This window comes from Pararge aegeria, chromosome 26 (assembly GCF_905163445.1).
Source record: "Pararge aegeria chromosome 26, ilParAegt1.1, whole genome shotgun sequence".
NCBI lineage: Eukaryota > Metazoa > Arthropoda > Insecta > Lepidoptera > Nymphalidae > Pararge > Pararge aegeria.
Window position 1 is genome coordinate 6931747 of NC_053205.1, and position 13694 is coordinate 6945440.

General features: G+C 39.5%; 1 protein-coding gene across 1 annotated transcript; it reads left to right on the forward strand.

The window, feature by feature from the left end:
* The first annotated feature begins 647 nt into the window (after window positions 1-647).
* Window positions 648-12891, forward strand: LOC120635384 (zinc finger protein 260-like). Its single transcript, XM_039906390.1, has 7 exons — window positions 648-933; window positions 2366-2513; window positions 4425-4607; window positions 5387-5518; window positions 8669-9301; window positions 11217-11397; window positions 12607-12891. The coding sequence occupies exons 1-7, from the start codon at window positions 778-780 to the stop codon at window positions 12860-12862; spliced, it is 1689 nt and encodes a 562-aa protein (XP_039762324.1). The 5' UTR covers window positions 648-777; the 3' UTR covers window positions 12863-12891.
* Window positions 12892-13694: the final 803 nt, after the last annotated feature.

Genomic DNA, 13694 nt, shown 5'->3' on the forward strand with positions numbered 1-13694 from the left:
CGCACTTTATTTGAGCTTTAAATAGTTATTTTAATGTTCTTAACTTAGTTCTAACGACGAGAATCGACATTGACTGAAGTTGAAAGGTAGATTGACGACCTCGCTGACGCAATGGTAAGCGCTGTGAATTTAAGCAGGAGGTCTCGGGTTCATTTCTTTGTAAGTGCAATTTGGGAATTTATAACTTCTGAATTTTCTCTGGTCTCGTCTAGTGGGAGGCTTTGGCCGTGGTTAGTTAACACCCTACTGAAAAACACGTACCGCTAAGTAATCTAGTGTTCCGGTGCGATGTTGCGTAGAAGCCGATTAGGGGTATGACTACCATACTCGTTAACAGGTTAGCCCGCTACCATCTTATAATGCGAGATTGCAGTCAAGGGATAACTTGTAGCGTAATAAAAAAAATAAGAAAAAGTTGGATATGTTCACTACCATACTTGTAACTCGAAAGCCACAAACGGGGGGTCAGGGCAATCATTTAGCCGTAAAAGGTAACTGAACGGGATAACATTATCAGCGCCATCTACTATCGAGTAGCTACAACTAATTGCGATTGCCATGGATATGAACTTTGCTGCCTATGAGGATTAGGCTTTATTAGCAGAGCAGAGTACAAAAACAACTACCTCCACAGACAATTACGAACGTTTCCGACCTCAGTGTCAAAAACTCAAAATATATTTTCATACGTCTGTGTTCATGTTTTTAATTCTTGTAAACTAAAAGTTGTATCGAAAATTACAATAAATGTACACGACACATTACGAATGAATAAAAATGAGCGTTAAAAAAGGAAAAGGTCCTATCTTCGATCCAGGTGTGTGCCGATGTTGCGGTACGATAAAAAAATGCCGTTTATTAAATGTTGAATACGATAGTTTGGGCCAGAAAGAAATCTATTCGGACATGATGATGGACTGTTACGGTCTTCTTGTAAGTTTCAAGTTCACACATTCAAGTTACAAACAAGGTTTATTGAGAACAGGTGCTACATTCAGTAGCTCTTCAACTGAGTTACCAACTGTATGTCTTCGTAAAAACTGCATTTGATAGCGTGAGCTGGAGAATGATCGCAAATTCTGTTTGGAGATAAGTTTTTTTTTTTCGGATTGTGTGTAGCTGATTAACCCAAATGATTCTAACAGCGTAACGCGGCCTTATTGGCGAGCCTTGGAATGGGGCTCTGCCAGGAAGAGTTTGAACCCTAGGGCTCGAAGAAGCGAAGGGATCGTCGGCCTGAGGGCGCCTCATGTGAGGCCGAACCTCGGCTCAGGCGACGAATGGAGTGAAAGGGTTACGGACGGTGATTAGTCCGCACGCTTCCGAGAATGTGGTGCGAGCCCTCTTCCGGATGACATTAGATCTGGGACCTCGTCTTCGCTGGCGAAGACGCTGTGCAGAGGTTGATTGAATGTTCTGATGAAGCTTCAATGTATATACGACGTATGGTTGAAACCACGTAAATTTTTTATGCTGCGGTGATAGGCCAGTGGCTAGTATTACGAATCCACTCTCGGGCAGGCAAGTCCGAATCGCAACACCTCTAACTTTTCTAATTTATGTGCGTTTTAAGCAATTAAAATATCACTTGCTTCAACGGTGAAGGAAAACGTCGTGAGGAAACCTGCATACCTGAGAGTTCTCTATAATGTTCTGGTCCAGTGCCTAAACCCCTTTTCATTGTGGGAGCAGACCCGTGGCCTGTAGGGGGCAGGTAATGGCTTTATATGATGATGATGACGACTGAGAATTTCTTGTTCAAAAAAAACCCAATACTTAACAATTTTATTAATAACATTCCACATATATATGTAATCGGGACACCTGACGGGTGATCAGTCCTCTGTAAGGTCCTTTGCAACCTATTCCCCATAAAACATCCTGCCGTACTAAAAGCCTCTCTAAATGGGAGGGGTTGCCAACAATCACCATGTTGGGCGGACTGGTTGGTGATGGTATCAGTAGCCCAAGATGCTGCAGCCCATACTGCTTCATTGGCAGCTGATTGGAGCAGTTGGCAGCGACCCTGCTTTCTGAGTTTAAGGCTGTGTTGGTCCCACTACTGGAAAATGTTTGTGTATTGAACGTGATTGTTTTCCAGTGTCTGGGTGTTTATGTGTATTATATTCATAACATATTCATGAGCTGTCTTAGTGCCCATTACACAAGCTATGCTTACCTGGAGCCCCCAAGGTAAATGTTGTGACATTTTGCTTTGCTTCACCGTTTAAGCGAATGCTATTATTAATTTAAACTCAAAAAAGTTGGTCACTCTGGAAGTCTTACCGTAAGAGCTATCAGAGCTCTAGTAAGAGGCAGTTATTTCAAATCAATTATATTTGTTTCTAAAGATTTGTATTTCCAGTTATCCCACCTAGATGGAAAGTTATCAGAAAAGCTAGTATGTGCGACCTGTGTGCAACGTTTACGCGAGGCTCTGGCATTCAAGATGCAGGTGTTGAAATGTGAGGCAGCCTTCTTGCAGGTGAAGATGTATGAAAATGATCATAAAGGTTTGTTGGTCTAGTTACTACCTTCTCTTCTTTTACTAATGGTCTCACCGACCTAGGTATGTTAAAAAAAATTGTTCCATGTTGGATTGTCCGCTCACATTGTGGACTGGTTCAAAGATATATCTGACGGCTGATTGGCGCAGTTTGCAGCGAACCTGCTTTCTGAGCCCAAGGTCGTGGGTTCGATTCCCACTACTGAAAAATGTTTGTGTGAAGAACTGTATGAATGTTTTTCAGTGTCTGGGTGTTTATATATATTTTCTAAGTATTTATGTATATAATTCATAAAAATATTCATCAGGTATCTTAGTACCCATAACACAAGCTACGCTTACTCTGGGGCTATGTGTGTATTGTCGTAGTATATTTATTATTGTTATATATTATTGCTGTGGTTGACCTCCATAAGTCAGAGTTAAATAAGTACATTAAATATCACTAAGATGGGATCTTCTTTTCTTCTCCTGGGCTTGTCTCCGCACTGGGCCATTGGTACCATTCCATTGTACGTACTGGCACTGGTTTCGGTCACCACAAGGTCAGTCCAGCCAGCCAAGCTCATTCCAGAAACCTAGCAAGTTCCACAGCCTGTAAAAATATTTAATTTGATTAAATAAAAAAGAAGCATATTTATTTTTCTGTTCAAAACATTCTAAATGTTTACGTATGACAACCCTATTGAAGATAAATACCGACACGCGCATAGTACCTACCTGATTTCTTAAAGTAAAAACTATGGCAGTGTTTAATCAAAAACTGTTAGGTTTTCGGTTTCACAGATAAGTCTCAGAGACAGTACATAATGTACCTATAAAACCTGTGAAGTATTATATAGGTTTTCATTTACACATATATACATTATTATTATTATATAATAGACTAAGCAGCTTTCGCTGATGCGTCTATATCATTTCTTGTGCTCTTGTCTTTTTGATGTTTATCCAGTCTATTCTTAAACTGATTCAGTGATTCTGCAGTCACTACATCTTTAGGCAAGGCATTCCACATTTGTATAATTCTATTGCTGATAAAGTGCTTGGAAGGATTATACGATGCACACACACACACACACACACATCCTTACTATATTCTATTTTCTAGTTTTTAAATGTTTAATTAATAAGTATTTATGACTGTCTACGTTTTAAATATTACTAGCTGTCCCGGCGAACTTCGTACAGCGGATATTTTTTTTTATGTTTTTATGAATGTTATATTTTAATACTTAGTATCCTATTCCGGTCTAAGAGAAATCCAAAAAATCAAATATCATAAAAATTGGTCCACCCGTTCTTGAGTTATAAATGGTGCAACTAACACAACTTTCTTTTATAAGTATATACGAGTATGTAAAGAACTCTTTTCTCGAGTTCATATATCGAAAAAAACATTGGTGACTTTCAGAAAAAGTTCGATATATGAATGTTTTTTATTGTGATAAGTAACATTTAAAAAAGATTGGTGACTTTCAGAAAAGGTTCCATATACGAGTATGAACTCGAGAAAAGAGTTCTTTACAAGTTCTTTACAAACTACCAATTGACATCTTGGAGATGTCTCTTAAAAAGTTCAAAGTTTGTATTAAACGTAAGCTTATAGAAAAGTCCTATTATAGTACGAATGACTACGTAATCGATAAAAAAGCTTGGGTGTAAATTATTGCTCTAACCAGGTTGCTCTTCTAATAATTTAAAATGACATTGTGAGATGTGATAACAAAAAAAAAAAAAGCGTTTGGAACCCTCGTAGCTTTAGTTTTAAGTTTACGAATGTGGTTATCACCATCATCTCACTACCGTGTAATTCTTATGTACGCATCATAAGTGCCACTTATGGCCTATACTTGAATAAAGATATTTTTTACTTTGACTTTGACTTATATAGATATCAAATTTCTTTCAATGTCAACAGAGACTGATGAACAGTTGGCAACGGATAATAGAATAGAGGTGGAGGTTAAAGTGGAGCCGCAGGATGTATTGGAAGACGTGCTTGAGGATGAGCACGGGGGTGCACACGATGACGGTCACCCTGATGACCTGCCCGAAGCCTCACCAATCAGGGACACACTCGAAGATGTCAATCATACAAACTGTGAGTAAACATGGTGTAAATCTAAAGTTTTCAAACCAAAGAAGTCAAAAATTGAGTGTTAATTCATAAATTTCAAAAATGTTTTATTCATGTAAACCTTACTAGCTGATCCGTGCAACTTCGTCTGCATCAAATCGTTTGTTACCGGAAAACACAAATAAAATGACATTTTCTAAAAATTTATCCTAGCTAGATCGATTTATCCGTTGCAGGGGGTTCCCTGTATACTAAATTTTATGAAAATCGTTGGAGCCGACTCCGGGATTCCAATTACGTTATATATATATGTATATACAAGAATTGCTCGTTTGAAGATATAAGATTACAGGCACTTATGAAGCGTTCATACATTTAACATGTTACACTAATGTTAGTGATGGTGATAACTGTGTTCGTTAACTTAAAACTAAATTTTGGAGGGTTCCAAACGCGCCCTGGTCAGTGGCGTGCATAGAGGGTATGCAGATGATATAAGATGAAGAAAAACCTTCAGTAAAAGTTATAAATACTTGAGGGTAGGCTTTTTATATCTCTTAAATTGCCTATCCTTAAGTATTTATAACTCGTACTGGAGAATTTCTTCATTTTATATCATCTGCATACCCTGCGCATACCCTCTATGCACGCCACTGGCCTGGTCTTTTCCGCCAAGTTTTTTTTTGTTATCACCATCTCACAGTCTAGCACTTTTTTAGCGTAGGTTTTAATTTTTTATCCCCGACACATAATTCTAATGAAGAAAACTGTGGGCACGATATTCAAACAGTTGCCTCGATCAGGTGAAACGAAGCCCGCAGTGGCTGCGTACGACTCGAACGATGACATCCCGCTACAGGTTCTCCTAACGGAGCGGCCCAAGAGGCTCCGGCCAGACAACGCCCTCCCACCGCGGACACTCATTGAGAAACCAAGTAAGTTGAGTAGTTGGAGCTTTATTTCGGAAGGACACTTGCCGATAACCACCTGAGGGGTTGCTACGGCGTCACCGGGGGAGTGGGGAGAGCGCGAGAGCTCGCCATGAGAAGAGCCCCAGTGCTCGACGACATCGGGGGGGAGGGTGGGAGACGTCGACCCGAGGGTGCCTCCTGCGAGGGCTCGGACCTCGACTCGGTTCGACGTTAATCTGAGTGTTGGTGGACTTTTGGACTAATCATTGTTTAGTCCGAACGCCCCCGTACGTGGTAAGGATCCACGTCCGGATGACGTCAGAAATCGGGGCCATCGTCTTCGCCGGTGAAGACGCTGTTGTGGTTGTGTGTTTGTGTGCTATTGGGACACATTGTCGGTAGTTTGATCGTCATAGTCGTAAATGGCGCTTTATGTGACAGAGCTCGTCCGGGGAAGTATCGTTGTGATTTTACACCGGATGCAACGGAAAAAAACGATAAGAGACACAAATACAAAAATGTGTAGGATTCAGCCGGCGAGAGAATGAGATGGAATAGGTAAAAAATGTATAATGTTTTCTATCTCACTCTGTCCTATCTTAATATATATAAATCTCCTGTCACGATGTTTGTCCGCGATGGACTCCTAAACTACTGAACCGATTTTAAATTAAATTGGCACACCGCGAGCAGTCTGGTCCAACTTAAGAGATAGGATAGCTTAGATCTTTAAGTAAAGTCACAATTTTATTTTATTGCAAATTATTTGTCTATAATTAATTTACAGTCACATGTTATATGTATATACAACTATACTCATTTAAGGCTTAGCGATACTGAATACTTTAAAAAAAAAATCAAACGCAGACGAAGTCGCGGGCAACAGCTAGTACATTTATGTGTTTGTTTCTTTATCAATATTAATGTCATTCTTTAAATCAAAAGAAGCATATTTATTTTAACATACAAACTAATTCAAAGCATTCTAAGTGTTTACTTATGACAACCCTATTGAAGTTCAATGACTGACACGCGCATAGTACGTACGTACGTTGACAGGAGTCACTAGATAAAAATAATAAATCAAAAGAAGCATAGTGATTTTTCCATACAAACTAATTCAAAGCATTCTAAGTGTTTACTTATGACAACCCTATTGAAGTTCAATGACTGACACGCGCATAGTACGTACGTACGTTGACAGGAGTCACTAGATAAAAATAATAAATCAAAAGAAGCATAGTGATTTTTCCATACAAACTAATTCAAAGCATTCTAAGTGTTTACTTATGACAACCCTATTGAAGATCAAAGACTGACACGCGCATAGTGCGTACGTACGTTGACAGGAGTCACTAGATAAAAATAATAAATCAAAAGAAGCATAGTGATTTTTCCATACAAACTAATTCAAAGCATTCTAAGTGTTTACTTATGACAACCCTATTGAAGATCAAAGACTGACACGCGCATAGTGCGTACGTACGTTGACAGGAGTCACTAGATAAAAATAATAAATCAAAAGAAGCATAGTGATTTTTCCATACAAACTAATTCAAAGCATTCTAAGTGTTTACTTATGACAACCCTATTGAAGATCAAAGACTGACACGCGCATAGTGCGTACGTACGTTGACAGGAGTCACTAGATAAAAATAATAAATCAAAAGAAGCATAGTTATTTTACCATACAAACTAATTCAAAGCATTCTAAGTGTTTACTTACGACAACCCTATTGAAGATAAAAGACCGACACGCGCATAGTACCTACGCTACGCGACGCGTTCCTAATAAAGTGTCAGGAGTCATATGATTTTAATTTTGCATGCAATGTTAGGGCTGTATCTGATTTATTTCAGTAAAAACGATGGCAATGGTTTACTCATAAACTATTCGCGTTTCGGTTTCTGAGATAAGTCTCGGAGACAGTAAAAAATTTACCTCTAAATCCTCTGCAGTATTATTTCGGTTTTCATTTACACGTTGTATAGTCATTTTTGAGAGCCGGTTGGCGCAGTGTGCTGTGTCCCTGTTTTTGAACCCAAGGCCGTGGGTTCGATTCCCACAACTGGAAAATGTTTGTGTGATGAACGTGAATGTTTTTTCAGTGTCTGGGTGTTTATCTGTATATTATGAGTACTCATATAAATAATTATAAATATACTACGACAATACACACATCGCCATCTAGTCCCAAAGTAAGCGTAGCTTTTGTTATGGGTACTGAAATGACTGACGAATATTTTTATAAATAAATACTTAGAATAAACATATAAACACCTAGACACTGAAAAACATTCATGCTCATCACACACACATTTTCCAGTTGTGGGAATTGAACCCACGGCCTTGGGCTCAGAAAGCAGGGTGGCTGAAAACTGCGCCAATCGGCCGTATTGTATTCATAAAAATATTCATCAACTATCTTAGTACCCACAAACAAACTACGCTTAACGACAAGGCTGCTTGGAAGCAGGCCATTCCGCTCTCATCTCACACGAAACAGAAAAATTCTAAAGATTGTTAAACTTTAAAATGATGTTGGAAAAGAGAAATCGGCTGAGTTACTTGCCGGCTCTTCTCAGTGGAATCTGCCTTCCGAACCGGTGTTAGAGTCACTACATACAGACTGAATTGACTTTTTAAAAGTGCTTATAAACTAGGTCTACTTGAAATAAATGAATTTTGAATTTTTTGCTTACTTTCGTGTCGTAGTATCCCTATCCGTATACTTTACTTACTAATATTATAAATGTCAATGTATGTTTGTTTGTTATGCTTTCACTCAAAAACTACTTAACCGATCCTCATGAAACTTTGTACACATATTCTTGGAAGTGTTAGAAGTAATATAGGATACTTTTCATCCCGACATTAGTCTCGGTTCCTTTGGGAGTGGGTATGAAAGTGTTTGACGATTTAACACCATAACTACGACAAATTATAACCGATTTAAATAATTATTTTTGTACTATAGAGGTATATTTGTTTAATTTTGCCCAAACTGTGGTCGGAGATAGAGGACGAAACTCGTCAGCGTACTGCAGCAAACCCCTCATTTAAGGCTTAGCGATAAATTTTTTTTTAGGACTACAACTAAATTTAATGCCACATCAAAAAACAAACGCAGTCGCGGGCAACGGCTAGTATTTATTTATTTTTCACTTGCCCAGAGATCCCGATGTCGAAGCTGCAGCAACGTATGCGAGAGAGAGACCCGACTTACATAACAGAGACAAACATACTCACCATAGTTGAGTTCTCCTACGTATGCCCCTTCAAGTGCCGTCACAACCACCTCCTATGCTTCTACTGCGGGGAGAACTTCTCGGACCCTCAACTGTTGAGGGACCACACATTGAAGGCCCACCACCCGAAGAAGTTCAAAGTGACCGACCATAAGAACATGTTGAAACTTGACCTGACACGGATAGACTGCAGACTCTGTGCCAGCACAATAAACAATCTGGAAGACTTCAAGAAGCATATCACCAGTGTGCACAAGAAGAAATACTATTTCAACAACAGAGATTTGATACTGCCGTTCCGTTTAACGAAAGACTACTTCCAGTGCACGATGTGTGATCTAGTGTTCGCTTATTTCCACGCACTTAACAAACATATGAACGAGCATTATAGTAACTTTGTTTGTGAAACGTGCGGGCTAGGGTTCCTGGACCGCAGCAGGTTTTTTATGCATCAACAGAGACACGAGAAAGGTGACTTTCCTTGTGAGGTGTGCGGGAAGGTGTTCAAGGCTCAATACAACAAAGAATTGCACGTTGACAGAGTCCATAAAAAGAGAGGTGAGTTCACATTTGGTATCTTTCAATGCTGTAAATAAATAAATTTACGACAATACACACATCGCCATCTAGCCCCAAAGTAAGCGTAGCTTGTGTTATGGGTACTAAGATGGCTGATGAATATTTTTATGAATTGTATACATAAATACTTAGGAAATACATATAAACACCCAGACACTGAAAAACATTCATGCTCATCACACAAACATTTTCCATTAGTGGGAAACGAACCCACGGCCTTGGGCTCAGAAAGCAGGGCCGCTGCGAACTGCGCCAATCGGCCGTCAACTGTGTAGCTGTGTGTTTAAATATTTGGTTTCGCTTACACATCCAGGCCACCTCGTCAATGGTTGGTGCGGCTACTACCAAGGCCGAGCAGGCCAAGAGGCGTAAATATGAAAACCTGATAGCAGCTTCATTTTTGTGCATTTTGGAGTAGAGACTTTGGGACCGTGGGGTCCGGAGGCAAGAGCCCTTTTCAAAGAATTATCGAAAAGGGTTATCGAGTCTACCGGTGATCCTAGAGCGGGCAGTTGGCCAACGAATTAGTTTGGCCATCCAAAGGGGCAATGCTGCCAGCATCTTGGGAACTGTGCCTCGCTGCGGTGGTTTCGAGGACGTTTTAGATTTCATTTAGTTTTAAATAGTTTATATTTATAAAACAATTATTTTAAAGAATAAATAAATATTTACTTCCTTTCTACATTTCATAATCATAAATATTATAATATTTCGTTCATTTGCTCCACTCCCACTATATGAAACTGAAGGACTTTTCGAAACTAAAAATTATTGTATTTTTCTTACTAATATTATAAATGTCAATGTAAGTTAGTTTGTTACGCTTTCACGCAAAAACTACTAAACCGATCCTCATGAAACTTTGTACACATATTCTTGGAAGTGTTAGAAGTAATATAGGATACTTTTTATCCCGACATTAAGCTCGGTTCCTTTGGGAGAGGGGATGAGTGTTTGACGATTTTACACCATAACTCCGACAAATCATAAACGATTTAAATAATTATTTTTGTAATATAGAGGTTATAATATGTGTTTAATTTTGCCCAAATTGTGGTTGGAGATAGAGGACAGAACTCCTCAGCGGACAGCAGTAAACCCCTCATTTAATTAAGGCTTAGCGATACTGTTTTTTTAGATCTACAACTAAATTTTATGCCACATCAAAAAACAAAATCAAACGCAGACGAAGTCGCGGGCAACAGCTAGTATTATATATATCTATTATCATATATATATATTAAGAAAAAACATATGTTTAAACATATTCGATATTTTTAAAAATCAATTATTTATAATAAATAAAAAAAAAATAGATGGCTCGCTCCAGCGCCCGCATGTGGTGAAAAGTTTAAGGTACTTTTTTTTTTGTGAAAAATGAGATTATGAGGCTAGCACATATAAAAATATTCGGAACCGACAGGATTTGAACCAGCGACTCCTTGGCAATCGCGGCCTGAGCGCTTTTGCCAATAAAGCTACGGCTCTTTTACCGTCGATGCCGAAATTAGTATATGCCTTTTACATCAGTATTATAGCGACTGTAGCGCCATCTAGTAAGAAACATTGGAGTTTCGATCTAATTTTTCAAAGGTCCATATTACAATGAGACACATTTAAAACAAGAGATGACATTGCTTTTATTACATCTTGTCGGTCCCCAAAATTTTCATATGCATTTTTAATTTATAAACAGTGGCGTGCATAGAGGGTATGCAGATGATATAAGATGAAGAAAATCTCCATTATAAATACTTGAGGGTAGCCTTTTTATAACTCTTACAATGCCTATCCTTAAGTTTTTTATAACTCTGGTGATTTTCTTCATTTTATATCATCGGCATACCCTATGTTTATAAAATATCCATGGGTTTGGAACTCTCCGAATGCGCAGGCCGGGTGTACTGCCCGAAGTGCGACGTGCGGCTGATGACGTACCCGCAGAAGCTCAAACACCTGGTCGAGGTGCACGGGGAGGCGCCCATGTCGTTCCCGTGCAATCTGTGCGAGAAGGTGTGCGAGACGCGACGAAAGCTCACCATCCACCGACGGAAGGAGCATTTGAAGGATTACAGGTGAGGCGTTCGAGGAGTTAGGAAGTACCCGCAGAAGCTGAAGTAGCTGGTGGTGACACCCATGTTGGTCTCATGTAATCTGTGCGAGACTCAACGTAAATTTGACATCCGTTGGCTGAAGGAGCACTCAAAGGGATACAGATGAGGCGTTCAAGGAGTTAGGACGTAACCGCAGAAGCTGAAGTACCTGGTGGAGGCACCCATGTGGTTCTCGTGCAGTCTGTGCGAAAAGACTCATCGTAAGCTTACCATCCATTAGCGGAAGGAGCAGTTACAGGATTATAGGTGAGAAATTTAAGGAGTTAGGACGTATCCGCAGAAGCTTGAGTGTCTGGTGGCGACCTGTGCGAGATGTGCGAGACTCAACGCAAGCTGGTCATCCGTTATCTGAAGGAGCACTTGAAGGATTACAGGTGAGGCGTTTGAGGAGTTAGAACGTACCCGCAGAAGCTGAAGTACCTGGTGGAGACACCCATGTGGGTCTCTTGTAATCTGTGCGAGACTTAACGCAAGTTTGATATCCATTGGCCGAAGGAGCACTCAAAGGGATACAGGTGAGGCGTTTAGGGAGTTAGGAAGTACCCGCAGAAGCTTCAGTACCTGGTGGCGGGCGACCTGTGCGAAAAGGTGTGCGAGAAACATCGAAAGCTGGCCAACTGGCTGGATAACTAGTAACTAAGTATATGGTATTTACATATATAGTTATAACTTCATATTATTACACTTAATACATTTCTATAAAAATCTACAATATGGACTAAAATCAGACATTGACAGACATTGAACATTTCGAGGACGAGGAATTCGGGCTGGGAGAACATCGTAGAGGGATGGCGTTAATCAGTTTAAACACAAACTGACAGGACCTGTCACTGGACGGGGATCTGTCAGTTTTTTTTTTTAGTAATATAAGTCAGTGATACCCCTCCAATGATTGTCGATGGCGGGGTACACTCTACACCCGTACGTCACTTTTGCATACAAAAAAATACTAAAGTTGCAATATTTACACCTGACGCAAGCCTGTCGCGATTTATGTACACACCGTGCCGTTTAAACACATATTAGTTTATGTTTCATAACAGTGACCTATCATATGTTTTAAATAATAATTCAGTAAATTAGTATCAATCGCGTTACGCTAAATTGCATTTTTCCGTTCAACATCCAGGTTGATTCTTCTCGCATACTATGATATTAACTTTTCAGATACGAATGCCAGTGTTGCGGCCAGAAGTTCTTCACCCGGTTCGCGCTCACCAATCACATGCCGACGCACACCGGCGAGCGGAACTACAAGTGCAAGGTGTGCGAGAAGACCTACCCGCGCCTGAAGACACTAAAAGATCACCTCCGGATACACACCAACGACCGACGGTACCGCTGCCACATCTGCGGGCAGGCCTTCATACAAAACTGCAGTCTGAAGGGCCATATGAAAACGCAGCATCCCGAATATAGCTAATTTTAATATAATAAATGTGTGTGATTTTTTCTAGACTTTTCTTTAATAATTTAAGGTAACTTGCAACTCTGTAATCCGACTTGCAGTTCTGTAATTATTACTGAACTGCAAGTCAACTGTTAAAGAAACAGGACTAGTAATCACTACTAGATGCGTACGTCCAGCAGTAGAGCCCATCATTTGTATTGATGATGATGCTATAATAAAACTAATTGATGAATTGTATGATACAACCACATGTCTAGTGTCGGTTTTTTTTACAATCTAACGTACTTTCATACTTGAATTGTAGTTTTTATACATTGCAATCCTGCAAAAGACGAGTTGCTTAATATTTACAAATGACCTAATTTGTTTATATTCATCGATTCCATCGAGTTATGATAGAGCCAGCTGTAAATGATGAATCAGTTTTGTTTCAACCACACCCCAACGCACACGTTCGATCGGAACTCCAAGTATAAGGTGTGTGAGAGTAGCTACCCGCGCCTAAAAACCCTTATATTAAATGTATGTGAATTTTTCTACACTTTCTGTAATAATTTAAGGTAACTTGCGAGTCTGTAATTTGACTTGCAACTCTGTAATCCGACTTGCAGTTCTGTAATTATTACTGAACAGCAAGTCAACTGTTAAAGAAGCAGGAATGGTATTCGCTACAAGTACCATTGTAGTGTGCAGGAGTAGACCTCCATATGTTTGTATTGATGCTGATAATAAAGAAGCTTAATGAAGAATGAAGATGATTAATCTACATGTGAGTACCAATATTTGCAGCCGGTCCCTTTTTTTACAATTTCACGTTTTTTTAATCCTTCACTTCAAACTCTGT